Source organism: Microcaecilia unicolor, chromosome 10, assembly GCF_901765095.1.
Source record: "Microcaecilia unicolor chromosome 10, aMicUni1.1, whole genome shotgun sequence".
NCBI classification, from domain to species: Eukaryota; Metazoa; Chordata; class Amphibia; order Gymnophiona; family Siphonopidae; genus Microcaecilia; species Microcaecilia unicolor.
The window spans coordinates 145,515,754-145,538,009 of NC_044040.1; the positions used below are offsets into that span (position 1 = coordinate 145,515,754).

Sequence of the window (22,256 nt, forward strand, 5' to 3'; positions counted from 1 at the left end):
GTAGGGTAATTTAGCGGATTGAACCTGGGCCTTGGTATGGAAATCTGATTCAGCTGGTAGAGGGGGATTCATTGAAGCTCCTGGTATCGGATCACCTTTTGATGCAGGGCCCAGTATCTATGGTTTGTCTTACAGCCTGGCACCAGAGAGGGCATGGCTTCAGAAGAGATTATTCAGACAAGGGCAGTTTCTACTGTGCTGAGATTGTGGAAGAGATCCACTTCTTTGGCTTATTTTAGGGTGTGCTGTACCTTCAAGGGGTGGTGTGAAGATCTTCCATAGCAAAGGTCTTGGAGGTTTTGCAGAATGGTTTTGGCAAGGGTCTGGCCTTGGCATTCCTCAAAGTTCAAGTTGTGGTGCTAGTGTGTCCTTCAGGGATTGGTGTGGAACAAGGCTTTGGCTTCGCATCCAGATTTGCGCAGGTTTCTTAGAGGTGTCAAGCTTTTTTTGACCCTCTCGCCACCCAATGATTGTCATTAGATTTATATCTCATCTTACCAGCCTTGATGTCTCCTCCATTTGACCCTTGGCAAGGAATACACTTAAACATGTCACCATGAAAACTGTGCTAGGAGGGTCACAGTATTCCAGGCCTTACCATGCAGAGAACACCCTTTGTGGTATTTTCCAAAGAAAAGATAGTACTCCATCCAGTACCCTCATTCTTCCCTAAAATTGTATTGGCTTTCCATGTTAACCAAGCTATTGCGTTTCTGGTTTTGGGGGAGGCCAGGGGAGTCGAGGAGCAGCACAAGTTGTATCGGGTGGGTGTCAAAAGAGCATGACATTAGTATGCACAGAACAGAGGAGTTTTCGCTGTTCAAACAGGTTATTCATTGTCGGAAGCAGGGCTTGGCAGCATCCAAAGTGACTATTGCTAGTTGGATAAAGGAAGCGACTGCATTTGGCATATGTTATTAAAGGGTTGCAGGCAGTCTTGTAGGTGGAAAGTTATCTAGTACTTCCACAGGAAATTTGTAAGACTGCCGTTTGGTCTTCCTTGCATTCGTTTCTGAAACGCTGTTGAGTAGATGTTTTTAGGATCATGAGGATGTGGTCTTTAGGATGCAAGTCTTGTCTGCAGGACTCTCAGCAATCCACCATTGAAGGCCATTGCTCTGGTACTTCCTATCAGTCCGGACCAATGTGGAGGGTCGCAAAGGAGAAATTAGATCTTACCTGCTAATTTGCTTTCTTTTAGTCCCTCCAGACTGATCCAACACTCACTCAGATTTAGGAGTATGTCTTTTGGGTGTGTGCATCTGTATGTCACAGAGCTGAAAGGAACAGTCAGCAGGAGTAGTGCAGAAAGATGACACTTCCAAAAACACATGTCAGCCAAAGGCGTCAAACACAGAATTTATTCTTGTTATCCCAAAATATAGACTCAACATGGTGCTGTGTTTCGGTGTGGAATGTGCCTGCTTAATGAGTCTAAAAGGTGCACATTGAATGTGTGTGTATATAGAGAGACGGAGAGATTATAAAAAGCAATTTTTTTAAAATATAAAATATGTTACAAAAAGACAGTAAAATAATTACAAAAAGGTGTATGAATAAAAAGTAAAAATCAAAGAACATCAAAGAAAATCTTGACATACTGTCCATAAAACTAATATGTAATACAAACTTATTAGGGTGGACTGAACTCCAAATGGAACATGAAAACCGTAGGATATATTATTAATACAAAGTCAGCATTTATAAACAGCATTGCTCATATCTTCAAGTCATAGACGTATTGCTACTCGATATAAATCTTAATTGGCTGTGCAGTGCCAGGAGAGATTAATGAGATGAAAGCAGAGTTCAAAAATCTATTAATCCATTGTTAATGATTATATTAGAAATCTTGCATTCTATCAAAACAGGATATGTAGCGGCGTGTGCCATGTTCCATGTTGTTAGATGTTGCAAGGCATTTTGAGCCTTCCATATTATCTATGATTACACAGCAGGAGAAATCCCAATCTGGATGTATCCAGAAACGTACAGTAAGGGACTAATAAGGGTTCTAGAAAAAGGTAAGAGGTACCTGAATTGGTGAATAACACTGCAGAACACTGTGTTTACAAAGGGTGCAACAATCTTTAGGAAAACAAAAAATATTAAACTTAAGATTCGAAAGTGCGATACACACACGTAGTACCAAGAAAAGTATCCAGCTGATAGTGCTATTACTTGTTTGTGGAGAATTTAACTGTAGTGTAACGTGAGTGTGGCAAAATAAAAAGTGCAACTCAACACACGTAAATGAATAGCGAAGAGGAAAAGTGCAGCTATGTCATGGAAGCTGATAAGCAAGTAATACTGTGTGAGTGCATGCTTAGGCGCAAGAAGTAAAAAAAAAAAAAACTCCAAGTGTAAAAATATAGTCTTTGGGTCAATGCTGATCCTATAATATAATTCTCACCTCCAACGTTCTGTGCCTGGGACCGTGGATCCGTGGTCTGCGAGGCACCATCAGTGATGTTCCCCCTCACGCCCCTCCCATACTCCGCCCCCCCCCCCCCCTCCGCATAACCTAACCGCCCCCACGCCCCTCCCACCCAGTTCAACACTTGACTCCCCCCTCAAAAAACGCTGCTGCCCTCCCTCCCCAAGATTCGGCTGTTGGAGAGGATGAAGAGGGAGGGCGGCGAGACGTCGACCGAACGGATGCGGCGACTGGCGAATCGTAATACAGGGGGGAGGGAAAAAGTAGTGGGTCCGACCGTCGGAGACGACAAAGAGGGAGGGCGGCGAGACGGCGAGGTAAGCAAGGAAGCACATTGGTTGATCTCTGTTTCCACTCCCCTATGCAGCCGTCATTCCTATACACAAAAAAAACAACCAAAACTAGGAGCTGTTGCTTCACTGTCGTTTTTACTTTGAGGGAGGGGGGGGGGGGATCCTGCAACTGTGAAAAAGGGAGGAAAGGAGGGAGGGGGAGGTAAGCAAGGAAGCACATTGGTTAATCTCTGTTTCCACTTCCTTACGTAGCCGTCATTCGTATACACTAAAAAAAACAAGCAAAGCTAGGAGCTGCTGTTTCACACTGTCGTTTTTAAATTGAGGGGGGAGGGGATGGGGGGGGCCCTGCGACTGGGAAAAAGGGAGGGAGGGGGACCCCCCCTGCAACTGGGACGGGGGGGGACCCTGCAACTGGGAGACAGACCGGGGGGCGGCCACCCTGGAACTGGGAGGGAGGGGGGACCCTGGCACATACTCTCATTCTCACACACACACTCGTACCCAGTCTCACTCTCTCTCTGTCACACACACAGTCACTCTCACACACACTCTCTCAAACATACACACTCTGAGGAAAACCTTGCTAGCGCCCGTTTCCTTTAAAACAGAAACGGGCCTTTTTTACCAGTATTTCATAAAAATGGAAAAAAACAGAGAAAACCAAGACGACAAACCTTCAGTAATGATATCCGTAAAAACGCAATCAGAGAGTAGGCTTATTCCAACCTTGATATGGTAAGAAAAAAGAAAGATGCCAAGCAAACTTGCTTCCATGGCGCCATGATGAAAACTGGCGCCAAAGGGAACATTCATGCCGCGCATGCTCAGTAGTGATTTAGTGCAGACTTACAGGAGTAAAAGACATCCATGTTGCGTATGTGAGACTGTGCAATAAAAGTATAGACGAATGGTTTTGGTTTTTTTTTAAAGTATTCCGTAATATACAATGGATATCACATACTGAAAATGAAAAAAAGGAGAAAAGTGGAATCGGTATGGTCTCTCAAGAAAAAGAGTCAAAAGAAAAAACTTAGTGTCTACAGAAAACATAAATGTAACACCTAAACTATATATACTAAGAGGCTTTATCTGATTTATCAGAACATTAGCTCAATGTATATTATCCTGTGCAGTGGTAATTTAAAAGATACAGGAAATACAAAATCCAAAAAGGATAAATATACTGTAAACTTTATAAAACCAACTTAAAAAATTAAACACATATGAGTATGTATGAAATTGATTCAAAAACATACGGAATAATGAATAACAATGAATGGCATAAAAGAAAAATGTGCTTTATGGAACAGACTCAAAAACATAAAAGCTGATAGACCCAAGGGAGCAATATGTGGTAGACTTAATAAAAACATTTTATATAGAAAATATGCTTAGCTTTTTAATTTTAAAAAGCCATGGAATGAGGACTCAGTTTGTAATGCTCTAAACTGGGTTAGACTCCTGGAGTATATGTAATCTATAAATAGTGATGAGTGAACCCTATATCATCTGTGTTGGAAAACAATGCAAGATGTGTAAGTGTTGAATATCTAAGAGTTCTTATTCCATGGTATGCTATAAATAGATTATTCCTTATGTTTTCAAATCTGTTTCGTACATACACATATGTTTAATTTTTTGTTTTTATAGAAGTTTACAATATTTGTCCTTTCTGGGTTTTGTAGTTCCTGTACCTTATAAATTACAAACTGCACAGTACAATAAATCTAGAGCTAATGTTCTGATAAATCAGAGAAAGCCTCCTAGTATATATTTTAGATGTCACAATGTTTTCTGTAGACACTTGTTTTGTTGTTACATTTGTACCCTGCGCTTTCCCACTCATGGCAGGCTCAATGTGGCTTACATGAGGCAATGGAGGGTTAAGTGACTTGCCCAGAGTCACAAGGAGTTGCCTGTGCCTGAAGTGGGAATTGAACTCAGTTCCCCAGGACCAAAGTCCACCACCCTAACCACTAGGCCACTCCTTGGATAAAGAAGGTTAAGGTATGAACGGGATAGTACGTTTTCTGTAGTACGTTTGTTTTAGGATTTTCTTTTGACTCTTTGGCCTTGAGAAACCATAACGACCCCATTTTTTTCCTTTCTTTTTTTTTTTCATTTTCACTACAGTATGTGATGTAATATTGTATGCTATGGAATACTTTTTAAATGGTTGTCTATACTTTTGTGGCACCATCTCACAGAAGCAACATAGGTGTCTCTTACACCTGTCAGTCTGCACTAAATCACTACTGAGTATGCGCAGCACGAATGTTCCCACTGGCGCCAATTCTCATTGTGACTCCATATAAGCTAGTTTGCTTGGCATCTTTTTTTTTTTTTTTTTTCCTTACCACATCGAGGTACTTTCTGATTGCGTTTTTACAGATAGCATTACTGAAGGTGTGTCATCTTGGTTTTCATAGTTTTTTCTTCCATTTTTCTGAAATATTAGCCTTGACCCACATGTTATTTTACACTTGGAGTTTTTTTTTTATTATTGCTTTTGCCTTAGCACAGTGCACACTCGCACAGTATTTCTTGTGCATCAGTTTCCATTGCATAGCTGCACTTTTCCTCTTTGCTATTCCTTTAGGTGTGTTGAGTTGCACTTTTTATTTTGCCTCACTGTCACGGAACACCTATCACCCACCTGGGGTTATCCCTGCGGCCACTTAGGGGGTGTTCCGTCTGCACTTCTCGGGTCTGCCTGCACCTGGGCATGTGCTCTACACTAGCACCCTCATCCCACCAACTGGATCCTAACCGCTTCTGGGCGAGTCTCCCACTCTCAAATTATCCCCGGTGATTTCTAGGTTACAGGGGCCACACTGCTAGTGGTTCCACAGTTCCTAGAAAGCACTCACAGACCCAACACACAAACTACCAGGATTCTTAGGTCAGACAAGCAGAGTCGATAGACTAAAAAAGGTTTATTGTCATAAAAATATTGAACAGTGAACCATAAAAGCAGCACACAACAGGTAACTGAATATGGATCAATATTAAAACTATCTATTTAGTCACTACCTGGATAGTGCCTGGGGAGTACAGAAAATATAGCTGCTCACAGGTGACAGAATATAACTGCTCACAGGGTCTCAGTGAAGAGATCTTTCCCTGGCTGAGATTGAAGAAAAATCCAGTATTTCCAGACTGGATTTGAACTCCTGGGCCAATCAGAGCCCAGAACAGTGCTTTTTTTTTTTTTTTTTTTAAGTAGCTGGCCACATCACTGCAGATTACTTCCTCTCTGTGTTAAACTAAAGAAGGAACAGTTGTTTTTTTTCTGTAACAACTTTAAATGTAAACATGCACCTCCTACTGGCCAAACTAGAGAAGTACACTTCATGAAATGTTCTTATAATTCATATGCTGGAAAGTTCACCATTTTGCCACACTCACATTACACTACAGTTGGAGTCTCCATGAACAAGTAACCAGCACTCTTTATCAGCTGGATACTTTTTCCGGCACTATATACTACTAATAGCATTTATATAGTGCTACCAGACGCATGCAGTGCTGAACATTTGACATAGAGAGACAGTCCCTATATGTGTGTACCTCACTTCCAAATCTTAAGTTTAGCATTTGTTTCCCTACAGATTGTTGCATCCTTTGCATACACAATATTCTACAGCATTATTCACCAATTCAAGTACTTCGTATCGTTTTGTTGAACCCTTATAAGTCCCTTCTAGTTTTTTGGATACATTCAGATTGGGATTTCTCCTGCTGTGTAATCATAGATTATAGGAAGGCTCAAAACACTATGTAACTCTTTAACAGCATGGGTCATGGCACACATCCCCATATATCCTGTTTTTATATACTGAAAGATTTCCAATATTAACAATGGATTAATAAGATTTTTGCACTTTGCTTTCATCTCATTAATCTCTCCTGGCACTGCACAGCCAATTAAGATTTATACTGAGTAGTATATCCATCACTTGAAGATATGAGCACCATTGTTTATAAATGCTAACTTTGTATTCATAACATGGGCAAAGTATATCCTACAGTTTTTATGTTCTATTTGGAGTTCATCAATCCACCCAAATATTTATTTTTGTACTACATAGTTTTATGGACAGTATGTCAAGTTTTTAAAACTGTTCTTTGATTTTTATTACATTATTCATACACCTTTCTGTAACTATTTTAATGTCTTTTTGTAACGGGAAGATATATTTAGATATAGAGATATATACTTTCAGTGTGCACGTTTTAGACTCCTGTAGCAGGCACATTCCCTGCCAAAGCATGGCACCATGTCAAGTCTATATTTTAGGATAACAAGTGGAATAAATTCTGTGTTTAACACCTTTGGCTCCCTCGTGTTTTTGGAAGTATCATCTTTTCTGTACTATTGTTTGCTATGTCCGTGGTGTCTTCTGATTCTCCACCTTAGTGGTCAATCCCTACTAAGCTGGAAGGGAAATAGTGTTTGTAGTGGTAAGCACTGCACTGTATTTAGTTGATGTGCAATTTTGGTGTTTACATAATTCATATATATAGATATATAAATAATTTTTTTGGTTTGCATTCCGATAAAAATGTTAATCGGATTAATTGCACAATTAAAGGTATGTTTGTTTGTTTGTTTGTTTGTTTTTCCCCACTGCAGCTCCTTGCGACTCTGGGCAAGTCACTTAACCCTCCATTGCTGAGAGTCGCAAGGAGCGGCAGTGGAATAACATACCTTTTAATTGTGTGATTAATCATAATTACAAATATCAATCGAAATGCAATCCTAAAAATAAAGAATAAAAAGATAAGAAATACAAATTGAAATCTAAACGGCTATAAACAGCCTTACAGTGTTCACAGCCTACTTTAGAAAAGCAAGCCATATCTATCTATCGGTATATTTCCAGCTCACCATAACACATTATTGCACAAGAGACATAATAGGAGATCAGGGCATTTAGAGGGAGAGGTTGAGAGGCCAGTTTTGATACCAACTTGCTAGGGACTGCACAGGACAGTTAATAGACACACTTAGAAGTAAGGGGTTCTTGGTCTCCATCTGCTGGTAGGAATGCCTGACCCATCAGTCTGGGACCGGTCTAGAAGGAGTAAAGGAAAGCAAATTAGCAGTTAAGATCTAATTTCTCCATAGTTTTTTAATTGAGTAACTCCAGGAATGTGTGAGTGTGTTCAATTTGTTCTGAATGAGGAGTGAAGAAAGCATGCATGCAAAAATCAGATAATGTAAACCAGAAATATTTAAAGGTACTTTGAATATTCACTAACCAGTGCATATTGATCAGTCTACTAGCAAGGTACTTTAAAAAAATATCTCCAAAACAAAGTTTAACAGTGTCAAAGTAATTGATTCAGAAGTCATAAGTGAAAATGCCAGGCACTTGTCAATGTTTCTATAAATACCTGTTCTGTTTAATGCTATAATTGTATAATCAATATGATATATGAAATGAGACTTAGCTGTGAAGAAAACTTGAACAGCTGTTGCAGACTTCAGAAGAATAACATTGAAATTTCTCGTACTCATCTTGAATCATGTTGTCTGTTGCTTCAGCCATTGACGAGCTTTACTATTACACAGTAACACAGTTAATGAGTGGAAAAGATCAGTTGTCCCCAGTTATTTCTGTCAACACTGCAAGGATATATCTGAGCAGTCAGCCAGAGAATTATGACGTGGATATCCTATAGGCATTGTTATTTTTCTACCATTTTGGGTGGATGAACATACAAGATATGCTTGATCTGACACCCAGCTAGATACACCCCCATCTTCATGCTTTGAAATAAACAGCTGTGTTTATATTACTAGTGGACCTGAAAAGCTAGTACTATTATACAGACATGCTTTGAAACAGGGATCCTTCATCTGCTAGAAGGGATTATTTTGGACGGGAAGGAGAGTTTGCAGTTTAGGAGCAGAAGCATGGGCTCCACTGGATCCATAGTAAATAAGCCAGGTTGTCTCCAGTGAAGTTAGGGATGGGGGGGGGGGGGGGGGTGGAAATGCTTTCCAGATCAGCAATAGCTCTTTTAGAAACTGACTTACTAAGGCTCTTTTCCTATTTTGTGGCTTTGAGCAAAGAACCTTTGGTAAATCAATTCTTTACAGTGCCTCTGCAAATCACTGGCAAAAGCTAGTAGTCTCCCTTCCTAAAGCACGCTGTGACAACACCCTCTAGATTGCCTCTTTGTTTCCATGTATCACCATAGCCAGTGTCCCCACCAGTCTTTCGCTCACATATACCCCCTCCCTGTAAACTTTACCCAGTCTCTGTCACTTGTACATGTCTGGCCCCTGACCTTCCCAGTGTCTCTGTCTTCTAAAATCTCCTCCCCCAGCCTTTATCCAGTCTGTCAACCTTCACCTCACTTCGTGGGCTGTGTTTTTAGAAGAAACGGTATGCTTCTTAGTCCTCCACTGCAATTCAGCTCCCATGTAAAATTGAGCTTCACAGTACAGGAAGTTTGGGCTGGTCTCACAGTTTCAGTCCTGTAAGACTCCCGTACTTCCTGCACTACGTGGCTCAAGCATAGAGCCCCAAATCATAGTGCAGAAGCAAGGAATGTACTATTTGAGACAGTGCTACAAAAGACTAAAATTAGGAAGGTATGAAATCCCAGGTGCCAAGGTGCAATTTCTAGATGATCTGGCACCTAGGACTTATTGAGCCCCGAACAAGCACTGTTTCATTAAGGGAGTATGCCAGCCAGACATCAACTCTGCTGTTGCTTTGGCTTTTACCAATTCATGGTTTGCTTCATTAGAAATGTCATTGGGGCTCACAAAATAGAGCAGGCTGTTTTTGATAAGTTGAATAAAGCATTTCTTTAAGGTATGGGGGAATATAGACCCTGTTGAGAATATAGATCCTGTTGATAGAAGCTGATGAACGAACCTCATTAGGATCCTTAAATGTTCCTTAAGATCATTTTCATCCTTTTTTTCTAAGAATTGACTGTATAGGACACATTAGCAGTGCTGCATACTTATTCTTTACAGTGAGAGGATCTGGTTTAAGATCCTGTTGTTGGTACATCAGGCCTTGGGACAATGGGCACAATACTGTTTTATGACAGCATTGTGGTATTATGTGCTAGGGTGAGCTCTCAGATCTGAGAATGCCCAGCTTTTGGCGATTCCCTTTCTTAGGAATTTCCATCTGGCAGAAGCAAGAAAGTGTGCTTTTCAATTGCTGGTCTGAGAAATGGAACTGCCCCTGCTTGGGCATATTAGGTTATTAGCTGAGGTGCTAAGTTTTAGGAAACAAATCTGTGTTTTTTTTCACAAGCATATGATATTGCAGCTTAATGGTGGTTGTTGCTGCCAGTGTGCAGTTTATTAGGTCTGGTATGTTGTTGGACCTTTGTGTTTAATATCTGTTACTGTATTGTGAATTTTATTTGTTTTATGATCGTGTGTTGTGTATTGCTGCTTAGATTTAGATGGGTTATAAATATATTAAATAGTGAAAGTCAAAGTTCAGTGAAATATAATGGACATTAGGAAGGCCATTTTCATCCTCTTAAGTAACTGAGTAATATTTATCATAACATTTGTTACTTGATTTCTTTTCAGCTGTTCTGTCAATGCTGTAGCCTGGTCACCCTCTGGCACTCATGTGGTGAGTGTAGACAAAGGAAACAAGGCTATACTATGGTCTGAACTATGAATGGCGGCTAGAAGACGGAGCTTCTTCTGTTGACATCTCGTTCTTGATTGGACAAAAAGGAGTTCCCAGACTCTGGGTGATGCTACATAAAATGCATGGCTTTGACTTAACAAAAGGAGCACTGAGGTGGTAGAGAGTTTGGAGAAACCTCAACCTGAAATTTCCACTCTGCTGCTAGCACTGAAATAAAATGAGTTCCAGTTCCTAAAGTCTGAATAGATGGAAGGCTTTCTTGGCATAAAGATGATGTAAATACAGAGTAGCAGGGCATCATATTCTACTTGTGTAACAAGAGGTTGACAGTTTTGAAAACTGAGTTTGTACCATTGTACAAGCTGTGAATTATAGACCCAGGGAGAATTTCTACAGTTTTGATGGGAAATATATTGCTGAAAAGATTGATATGCTATCTGAGCAAAGCCCAAGAATGTTGGTTTTATAGATGGAGGGTCCTTTTAACTCTAAATGAAGCTCCCTTGCTAGTTAAATCAAACTTGGGAATCTCCTTGAACAAGTTCTGGATGGCTGAAAGTGGGTGCAAGCATTCTGATGTGAGACTGGGGCGAGTTTTGCATTTTAATGGTTTATTTTTAGGCACCAGATAACTGGATAAATAAGTGTTCATCCATTTTTAGTTGGCTCTGTAGTTCTGACAAGTCTCCAGTGTGCCTGACAGTGATCAGAAAGTTCAATTTTTAACAGCCTTTTGTGCCTAAAGCTCAGTGATAACCATTAAGAAATAATTATGCACTCTTCTGAACCTTGCCCACCTGATGATAAATATAGAAAAGGGGTTCGGAAGGAAAAAAAATTGTTTTAATTGTCATCATTTTTATTTTTCAGTTTTGACTAGGGAAAGGAGTAGAAATAAGAGGGGAGATATGATGTGCTACTGCAAGTAAGAATGTGCATGGTTACCAAATCCCTATAAGAGAGGATTTCAGGCACCACCAATTCCTCTGTTTCTTTAGAGGAATAGTGGTTTGAGTAAATTTTAACCCTTACTATAAGTTAATTTAACTTGAAAATGTAAGAAAGGTGAAGCCAAAATGAAGAATCCAAGTGTGCCTCATCCATCACAGTGACAGCTGAAATGGCTCATCAGTATAGTAGGAGTTTTAATACTTTCCCAGGTCACCTGTGCCAGAGATGTGCTAGTTATAATAGATTCCCACCAGGAGCACCGTCTCTCTTCCTGTAAGATTTACGGCAAGTGAAGATGGAAGATTTTTTTTAAGGAAGAGGGAAGCCTGTAACATAATGGGCCCCATACCTATGAATTAGTGAGAGTATTAAGGTATTGACTGTGATGATATTCACATTATGTCCTGTCCATTTAGGTTTTTTTATATGCAGGGCTGAGAAGAAATTTGTGAACCCCTTGAATGGTATGTATTGTAGCATAGTTTATACTCAAAACATGATTCATCATCTAAATCCTGATGAGAAAGAGATCACACTATTGAATAAAAATGATATGTTTTGTTCAGCAAAAAGGTTAAAGAGTAAGTGTCCTTGTGTGGAAATGTATGTGAACCTTTCTTTCAGTAACTGGTGGCATCTCATTGAGTAACAATACATTCATCTGAATGTTTCCTGTAACAGTTGATCAGTCTGTGATACCACCCTTGAATTCTGGCCCAGTCTTCTATAGTAGATTTGCTTAAATGTTGCTACATGATTCACTTTCAGTTCAGATTGATGTCTGATGATCTGCTCTAGAATTTTCTGATATAAAGTAGAATTCAAGTTATCCAGGTTCTAATGCAGCAAAACAGCTCTATACATTATACCTCCACAACTATACTTGATGGTCTGGAGGATGATATAAACTTTGGAAGGCAGTATATATATCACCAAACTGAATGTGCTTTTGTGACCAAAAACTTCAATTTGATTGCATCTCTGTCTAGAAAACAATATTCCAGAAGTTGCATGGATCATTCAAATACTCTTTGCCAAACTTGAGGCAGGCAGCAGCTATCCTGCCATGAACATCATATCCATCAGTTTTATTGCTGATGGTTGATGTAAAAACTCATATCAGCCACAGTGAGAGAGGCTTTTAGATCATCAGATATTAGTCTGGGGTTCTTTGTGAGTTGATGGATGATTTCCAGGTTTGCTTTTGGGATCTTAGAACAACTTTTCATGGGTAGAATCACTGAAATCTTCAGCTTTTTCGATGTATGGGCTATCTGTCGGTGGCTGGATGGAACCCCAAATGTCTAGACATAGTCTTGGAATCCTATCCAGTCAAAAGATCATCAATTACTCTTTCATAGATCTTCAAATTTCTTTTGATTGTGGCATGAGTTCCTACTAACTTTATAATGAAGACTAAACTCTAAACAGTTTGCACCGAATATCTGTATTTGATTCAGCCCCCAAATAGTGCCCCGAATACATTATTCGTATTCGGCCGAATAGTGATTTAAATTTGAATACGCATAATCCAGGGCTTTACTGTGCTAAGTCCTACTGAAATAGAAACTTGATCTCAGATTTCACTTTACTCCTTTTATTATTTGTTAAAGCTCAATCCCCATATTTGTATTTGGTATTCATACTCAGCTGAATAATAAAATATGCTGTTCGATACAGCTCTAGTTTGTACCTTTATATGGGATAGGGTGCCCAAACTCAATCATGCACATTTACTCTGTATAATGGTTTACTTATTAATTATTTATGCACCTCATCCCAATAGCCAATTCTGTTAAAGAAACTAGAGGTTGTTACTATTTCACACTAGTTTCTGAATTTGTTTATTGTTCCTACTTTTGCACTTTATCATGTCTAAGGACACGCAAAATTGTTTATTATGTGAGAGAAGACTGGTTTCAATTAAATGAGGGTGCTGTGTTAACTTGTGATACCTTTTAAACATGGAATTTGCAAACTTTTTCTCAGAACTGTGGAGCCTTAAATAAAGGATATATGATGTTAAGAGAATGTTACCTTTTCATCACATCTTTGTTGCACTTTTTGTTTTCATTGAGTCTTTCCATAGAATATATTAGCGTGTTAGATACCAATCAGTTGTTTGGGAGTCCTTTGATGAGAGCAGAGCTGTATCTGTTCCTTGGAAGTCTGTGGAATGATTCCTTATTAGATCACAGAAGAGCAAGTTCTTAAATCTCCATGTTTATATGCTGCACGTTTTAAGTACATAAGTAATGCCACACTGGGAAAAGACCAAGGGTCCATCGAGCCCAGCATCCTGTCCACGACAGCGGCCAATCCAGGCCAAGGGCACCTGGTGAGCTTCCCAAACGTACAAACATTCTATACATGTTATTCCTGGAATTGTTTTGTGATCATTTTGTTTCTCTGAAAGTGAAAGTTTCCTCTTCTTTACTAGTCTCAGTGGGAAAGGATCCTGCTGTGGCTGCTGAATTTTTACAACTTTTTCTTTATTTCAACTGTTGAGGCTTCAGAGCCCTCCTCAGAAGTTCTGAGACCTCTGTTTCTTTGTCATTGTCTGGCACCATTCTGAATAAGGATCAGCATTGGTGACCATGGTACTGGGAACTGCTGAAGGTGAGCCTTCACCTTGAAGGAGTCCTGAGCTGTCCTGTGTCTTCCCTCACCCCAAGTAAATAGACCAGTGCTGGGGCAGTAGAGATTTGCTCCACATGCATGTACAGCATTTGTTTGTTCCCCACAGGTATACAAAATGTAGTATGCTGGCTCCAGACAGCAGCAGAGGAGGATGATGTGGCCCAACATGTCTTACAACCTCCTAGGTGGCATAGGAGGGTATAGGAAAAATAGGGGGAGGCGTAGATGATGTGCTGTCGCTGTCATAGCCACTGTCATCACTGAAGCTTCAGCCAGCCCTCAGTCTCCTATGACAATTTCACAACAAGGCCAAATTTTGTGGCCCTTACTTTGGCCATGGAATCATAATACACTGGGTTTCTTGATAATATTAGTTGAACTCAAAGTAGCAAGACAGTGCAAAAGGCAGTGGCTAGAAGTAGAGGAATGCTAAGGTACATACGATAAGGCATAATTGTTTAAAAAAAAGATAATAGTTCCTTGTACAAGTTGTTGGTGATCAGGGGTATTGTCAAGTTATTGGGGTATTACCTTTAAGAAATTATAACTAAAAGGAGTCTCCACTCAGAGCAGATCTATCAAAATGGTTTAGGGTTTTCACCAAAAGCTTTATGAGAGATGACTTTAAGAACCTAACATATACATAATAGAATATCACCTTATAATCATTCATACCTTATATTTGTTCAGACTGGAACCGGCAAACGCCGATAATGGTAATATGTAAGCCACATTGAGCCTGGGAAAATGTGGGATACAAATGTAACAAATAAAATAAATAGAACAAGGTTTCTTTACTAGTGGATGCACTCTGATGCCCATTATGAGTTCTGCAAAAGGCCTGCACAGGTTCTGTGAAGTCTAACAAAAATGAATGAAAAATAAAATGTATGTTTTGTTAAGCTACGAAAAGAACTGCTTCCTTAGTGTCCATCCAGACCAGCCTAGACAGATGGGTTATGCACTCCTATCAGCAGGTGGATGGAGACTGAGAGCTACAAATTCTGGTGGAGCTTATATGTCAACTATGGAGTACCTCCCAGAATCAGTATTTCTCAATCTCCCAGCAGGTGGAAGAGGTGTGAGCCTGTGCAGTCTCAACTGGTCTAGTAGGCCTGGGGATTCCTAGTCCTAAGAGTTGCTTGGGTCAGCAGTGTTTCAGTCTGGCTCCTAATTTTGCTGCCTCTCTCCCAGGGCTGCTCCTTGACTGCTGGTTGGGCTCTGGCCCACGGAGGTTGCATTGTGTCCCAGGGGTGTCAAACCCGGGTGGCCGATTCCCTTCCCATTCCCTCCTGGTTCCATGGCCCTGAAGGGTTCCTTTTTGTTTATGGATGTCCTTTTTGTGCCTCGACCTCAGTTGCTATCTAGGAACCCTGAATACATGGGAGGTGAGCCTCATCTTTGCTCTGTGTTTAAAAAAAAAGGGGAGGGGGTAGTGGAGCAGAGATCGGTCTCGAAGTTCTCTGCCCCCTCCCCCCCTCCCATTGAGGCCTCCCTTAGAAGACAGCATGGTGAGTTTGTGCTGTGTTATTTTATTACATTTTTGGGGTTTTCTACCAGTGTCAAACCCTCTTTCAAACATGAGAACAGTTTATTTTCCTTTTTTTCTTATGGCAGACTTGATTATTCCTCAATTTGAACTGCCCCAGCTGTAAAGGAATTAAATATAAGCAGGCATACACCACTACCTTCTCGTACAGGAGTACACAGCTATGGAACGCACTGCCCACAGCCTTGAAAACCATGGACAACCTAACCAACTTTCGCAAATCCTTGAAGACATATCTCTTCAACAAAGCCTACAAAATGAACCCTTAATGACACTATCACCACCCAACCCACCTAAGAATTAAAACACACCCTACACCACTCTATATAACCCTTCCTTCTCTTATCCCTCTTACATCTAGATCCTGTCAGGTCGATGTCATAACAACACTCTGTAAGCCACATTGAGCCTGCAAATAGGTGGGATAATGTGGGGGTACAAATGCAATAAATAATAATAATTATTATTATTGACAGGATGGTTCAAAACCTTCCAAAGGTCCCTCTCCTTTGGCTGTGGTAAGGTATATTGTATCACTGCTTTCGTAAACTGCAGAAGTAAGCAGTACTCATCACTGCTTTATTCAGCTACGTAGTAACATAGTCGATGACGACAGAAAAAGACCTGCACAGTCCATCCAGTCTGCCCAACAAGATAAACTCATGTGCCATTTTTTTGTGTATACCTTGCCTTGATTTGTACCTGTCTTTTTCAGGGCACAGACCGTATCAGTCTGCCCAGCACTATCCCTGCCCCCCCCCCAACCACCCATCCCGCCTCCCACCACCGCCTCTGGCACAGACCGTATAAGTCTGCCGAGCACTATCCCAGCCTCCCACCACCAGCTCTGGCACAGACCATATAAGTCTGCCTAGCACTATCCCCACCTCCCAACCACCAGCCCTGCCTCCCACCAGCGGCTAAGCTTCTGGGGATCCCTTCCTTCTGAGCAGGATTCCTTTATGTTTATCCCATGCATATTTGAATTCCATCACCGTTTTCATCACCACCCCCACCTCCCGCGGGAGGGCATTCCAAGTCAGTGTGTAGCTAGACACTGAAGGAGAAGGACATACTACAGGAGGCTCTGTGGTTGGAGGAAGGGAGGGGAGCAAGGCCTAGCTCCCTTCCCGGCCATGAGGCAGGGCTCTGGGGAGCACTCCTCAGGGCAGGGCCAGGCTTGGGAGATGGCCGGGCCCAGCTACCAGGAGAGACAGAGAAGCAGCTCTCAGCCGAGCCTGGCCCCTGGGAGAAGAGAGCGGAGTCCTCTGGACCGTGGAGCCTCGAGGTCCAGGGGGAACAGTAGACCCAGCACCCCTCCCATGACCCAGCAGTTACCGGGTAAGGAGCACGAAGAGCATGGGAGGGGGAGGCAGAGGGGGAGGGTCCCGCAGGCCCAGAAAGTGGCAGAACAGAGGATGGAAGAGGGTCAGGAGCTTCAGCCGGTGCTGGACCTGTTGTACAGTGAGGATGAGTGGTCTGAGGAGGAGGAGGGGGTAGGGCAGCTGGGAAGCAGCAGCCCTGATTCTTCAGCCAGAGGTATCGTGGACAGGGTGAGGAGGATTGAGGCCCTGGGGAAGGAGGTGGAAGTGCTGGGGAGAAAACTAAACAGGGCCAGAACCCTGCAGAAGTTGGCCCCAGCAGCACAGAAGAGTCTGTATGGAAAGGAAGAAGCTCGTTTGAGAAAGCAGCTTTGCCTGAAAAGAAAGGTGTTGGACTCCCTGAAGAAGGGCTCTGATAACCCTTTAAGGGAACTTTATATTACCAGAGAAAGATTTCAACCCAGGACATTGCCAAACCAGAATCAGCCAGAGGAAACAGGAGAGTTGGTATCTGAGGATTGTTTTACAAAACACCAGGTTGCAGTAGATAATTTGGTGAGGACAAGCAGTCAAGACACTTTACAATTTATGAAGAATCTAGCAACTCCGAACCCTGCAAACCTTACCTTAGAGGCAGCTGCCAGGGAAGAGAGGGAAGGCGTTGAAGAGACCTCAGTTGGTGCTGCAGAGACTATGGCTGAAAACACAATGGAGTTGGAACTCAGTCAGCCTACACATTCTGCTGTCTTTGAAACTGAGGACGGTGACTTGGGGTTTTGTGTTATTTCCACAAAAAGTGCCTGCACTACCCAACACTGATGCAGGCAACAGTTTGACAGGGAAGGTGAACACTGGAAAGCAAGCTGGAAAGCATACTGACATTGGGAGTGTGGAGACTAATGAACAGCAGGTCTTAGGGCTGCAGACACAGGTGAGCTTAGTTAGCTCCCTGATTGAGGCACCAGGTTTTCAGCCACAAGTGGATTCAGCAGCACAGCCAGGCTCAGGGAATCCCCTGCACAGAAGGGAAGATGAGATAAACTCTGGCTCTGTAAAAACTGTAAGCAGCCTCACATGGGACCTGCTGGTGCAGGGAGAACAGAGCTCTCCTCAGAGTGTGTCAGCAGTCTCTCTGACAGAAGATATAGCTGGGGGATCGGCAGCCCAGGCAGAGGGAGCTCACTCCCAGGGAAGCATTGTGAAAGTTAAGGACTGTTCAGAACTGGTTATAGATTCCAGGGGGCTCAGTTCTCTGGGCACTGACTGTGGGCAGGGGGAGGGGATGATCAGGATATGTTGATTTGTGATGTGAGGGAGGGGGTAAGGGGGAAGGGGCAGAGGGTTTGGGGAACTGTTCTGTTGGTGAAAAGGTTGGTGAACGGGTTGCTGTTCCAGTTTGTGGAAGGGGGGAGGGGGTTAATGGGGAGATGGTAAGGGAAGGTAAAGGGGGTGGGCAGGATCAGCAGGGGGGGAAGGGATCTTCAGGCAAGGAAGGGATAAGCTCAGGGAGGAGGGGAAGTCAGTGGAGGCAGGGTCAGCCCTCCTTTGCAGATGTGGTTAATAGGGAAGGAGGAAGAGGGAAGGGGCAGTTTTCCTTTAGTAATGACACATATGCTAGGTTCGGGGGAGGTAGGGGTTATGGGCAACCACCCAAGAGAAGGAATGTGGTCCAAATCAAGTGGGTGGAGGAGGGGGGAATGCCTTCACGTGATACAGTGTTGAAACTAGTTTTGGGGTTAGGGTTTGTCCCAGAAGACCTCTATGCCTGTATTCATCCAGTTAATCTCCCAGAATACGATGTCAGTTTTCTGACCCAGAGAGGCATGGAGGTCTTCTGGGAAAAGTATGAGGGGGTAAGAGGAAGGGGGGATTGGAAATGTTATAGGGTAGTTCCCATCAGTCGGCCAGATCTGGTGCAGGTGACTCTGCTAGTCCGTAACGAGTCCATCTCAGGGGCAGACTTGGCCTTTTAGCTGCACAGGTATGCCACGTTGAGGACTCCATTGACCAAGCTCCCGGATCCAAGTAGAGTCTGGGCGGGGGGGTGGGGGGCTTTGGTTAAACTTCACCAGGTAGGGCAGGTAGTACAACACATTCCTTCAGCGGCTTTTATTGGAAGGGACAGAATCCTGTGTTTTTACAAGGGACAGCCAAGACAATGTTTTCGGTGTGGGTCTTTCCGCCTTTTTAGCATGTCCTGCCCAGTGCAGCAGTGTGCTAAGTGCGGATCGAAAGATCATCCCACCGAAGAGTGTTCTTCGATCAGGTGCAATCTTTGTGGTGGTCTGGGGCATGCCTTCCGGGACTGCCCTAGGGCGTCGCATAATGGGGGGAGGGAAGAGTTAGGGGAGGGGGGGTTCAGGGTCGGTATCGGGGCAAGGGGGGCACAGAGGCAGCAGTACAGGTGGGGAAAGAGGGGCAAGGGCTGGAAGGGGTAGATGAGTGGACCCAGGTCCCCAAGAAGCAGAGGGGGGTGAAGGGGAAGGGTAGAGGGATTTCAGGGGGGTCAGGAGAGGGGGCTCGGCAAGAGAGGGAGACAGGAAACCGGTTTCAGGTTTTGGCAGAGGAAGAGGAGGTGGTGGAAGAAGAAGGGGAAGGGGTCGGTGGGGTTGTGGGAGATGGGGAGGAAGGAAAGAGGAAATTAGAGGGGGTGGAGGGAGAGGGGGGTAAGCGTAAGAAGAAGGGGGGGGAAGGTTAGGAGGATGGGGGCGGGTTGGACGGGGAGGGGGGAAGAGGGAGGGCAGGAGAGGGGGAGAAGCTTATGAGGTGATCGGATAGAATTCGAGCTCTACAGGGGAAGGATCACGGGAGTGAGAGGGGAAGGTTCAGGGGTAGGAGGCAAATAGAGGAAGGAGGGTGGGGGGGTTTGTCTTTGTCTGAAGAGGAGGGGGGTTGGATGAGTCTAAGAAGAAGGGAAGGAAGAAGGGAGGGGGTGGGGAAGGAGGGAGGTTTTGAAGCCGGGGTTAGGGATTGGGCGGAGGAAGAAGTGGTTGAAGAAGGGGTCTGGGCTCTAGGTAGGGGTGATGTGAAGGAAGCAGTTCGGCAGGAAGAGGTTGGGAGACAGTCATCTTTCCCTACATAATGGCAGGTATTATATTATTATTTGCCACTCTGAATGTGGCGAGTGTGGCCTCCCAGAGGGCGCAATGTTTGGCCTTTGAGGGCCTCTCCACGAGCCAGGCAGATTGTTTCCTAATCCAGGAGACACGCTTGCAAACTATGGAGGTGATCAGGCGTGTGAGGAGGGCCTGGAGATGGGGGCCTTCGGTTTGGGGCTTGGCAGGGGACAGGTATGGGGGGGTAGGGATATTATTTAAAACACATAAGGTACAGATTCAAAGGGTGATGGAATTAGGAGTAGGGAGGTGTTTGGTGGTGGATGTTTTATGGCACGGGGTGGCTTCCCGGATTATTAATGTTTATGGGCCACAAAGTAAGAGGGAACATTCACGGTTATTTGGTAAAATTAAACCCTATTTATACACGGCACGTCAGGTGGTTTGGGGGGGGATTTTAACACCATTTTGAGGAAACAGGATAGTGGAGGAAGGGCAGCGCAGGTGAGGTATGATGGGATACGGCTAGCTGGGATAATGAAAGGGGCAGGGTTGGTAGATGTGCACCTTGAATTTTCACCAGAGGTGGAGGGTTTCACATTTGCACGGGGACAGTGTAGGAGCAGGATAGACAGATTTTTGGTCCGGGAAGGGGCATGCGTTCGGGGGCCCAGGTTGGTGGATGTGGACTTCTCGGACCATAAACTGGTGTTGGTGGGGGGTTGGATGGGACATAGGCCGGGGAGGGGGTTATGGCGGCTTAATCTTAAATGGGTTACCGATGAGAAGGTCAAGGAGGAATATCGGGCCTTTTTGGGTGACCAGCTTTCGATCCAGGGTATTTTTCCCTCCATTGGAGAGTGGTGGGAGTTAGTGAAGAGGCGGACGAGGTTTTTTTTCACCCATCAAGCTCGGAGAGAAGGAAAGGAGAGGACTCGGCTGGGGACTGCCATTAAGAAATGAAGGGACTATCTACTCTCCAATGGAGGGAGAAAGGAGGATATTCTGGATTTGCAGGAGCAACTTGAAAAGGTCCAGTATGATTGATATGCCTCCTTGGTCTATGAACGGGACTTTGGGAAATTGGTCAGCCCAGACCCGTTTATGTGTTGCAAGGAGCGGTGGGAGCATAGGATTGTGGGGGGTTTAAGGGACATGGGAGGGGTAGTTCAGGTGTCGAAGGAGGTGATTCTAAAGGTGGTGGAAGAGCACTTTGCACGATTTTTTTCAGATAAGCAAGTGGATAAGGAAGTGATGGGTCACTATATTGCGGGGACACCGGGGGTGGGAAGGGGGGGGGCGTCTCTTCAGGCCCTGTTGCGCCCCTGGTCGCTGGGGGAGGTAGAAGAGGCCATTGGGGCCTTAAGGAGGAAGACAGCACCAGGGCCAGATGGAATCACAACAGAGTACTATCAGGCATTTAAGCACCTTCTGGCCCCAATCCTGCTGCAAGTCTGGGAGGCTGCACGTCAGCAGGGGGTTTTACCCCAATCCCTGACCGAGGCGGCATTGATTCTTCTGAGTAAGGGAAAAGATCCAGAGTCCTTGGCCAACTGGCGTCCGATTGCCCTGCTCAATGGTGATCGGAAGGTATTCGCGCATATGCTTCTGAATAGGATGAAGGAGGTGGTGGGGAGGGGGGGGGGGGGTTGGCAAGTTCACAGGCCTGTGGGATTAAGGGGAGGGGGGTTCTGGAGGCAGCGGCTTGGGTAAGGGAAGGTGTGGAACATAGTCGGGGGGAAGGAAGACTAATGGTGGCATTAGATCAGGATAAGGCTTTTGGCAGGGTATAGTGGACGTTTCTTTGGCAGGTTTTAGAGCACTATGGGTTTCCTAGGGATTGGGTGGCTCAGTTACGTTTATTGTACACAAAGGCACGGTGTTTTCCCCTGGTGAACGGTTGGAAAGGGAATAGGTTCGGGGTGACAGCAGGGGTGCGGCAGGGATGTCCTTTAAGCCCGGTACTTTATGCTTTTGCAATTGATCCCTTTGTTAGGCGGTTAGAGCAGGGAGGGAAGGAGGGACTTTGGGGGGTGGAGATGTGTACAGGGTCTCAATTAAGGGTGGTGGCTTACGCTGATGATGTCACGGTGTGGGTGGCGGACACAACAGAGGGGGAGAAATTGAAAGGGGTCATTTCTGGGTACTCACAGGCTACAGGGGCTTTGATAAACTTCCAGAAAAGTCAGAGTCTGTGGGTGGGTCCTCCAGGGGGCTCTTTTGATTTGGGAGGGGAGTTTCCGGAGGCCATTAGCAGACTACGGGTATTAGGGGTATATTTTGAACAGGGGGATTATGCAACCTTTAATTGGCAGCGGTGCATACAGGGAGCTAAGGAAAAGGTTGACAAATGGAAAGGGTG

General features: G+C 43.9%; 1 protein-coding gene across 1 annotated transcript in view; it reads left to right on the forward strand.

The window, feature by feature from the left end:
* Positions 1 to 12,913, forward strand: part of ATG16L1 (autophagy related 16 like 1) — a 303,900-nt gene extending 290,987 nt beyond the window's left edge. The window contains 1 exon segment of the mRNA XM_030217204.1: positions 10,310 to 12,913. Within this exon segment, the coding sequence (XP_030073064.1) occupies positions 10,310 to 10,403 (94 nt within the window). The 3' untranslated portion in view covers positions 10,404 to 12,913.
* Positions 12,914 to 22,256: the final 9,343 nt, after the last annotated feature.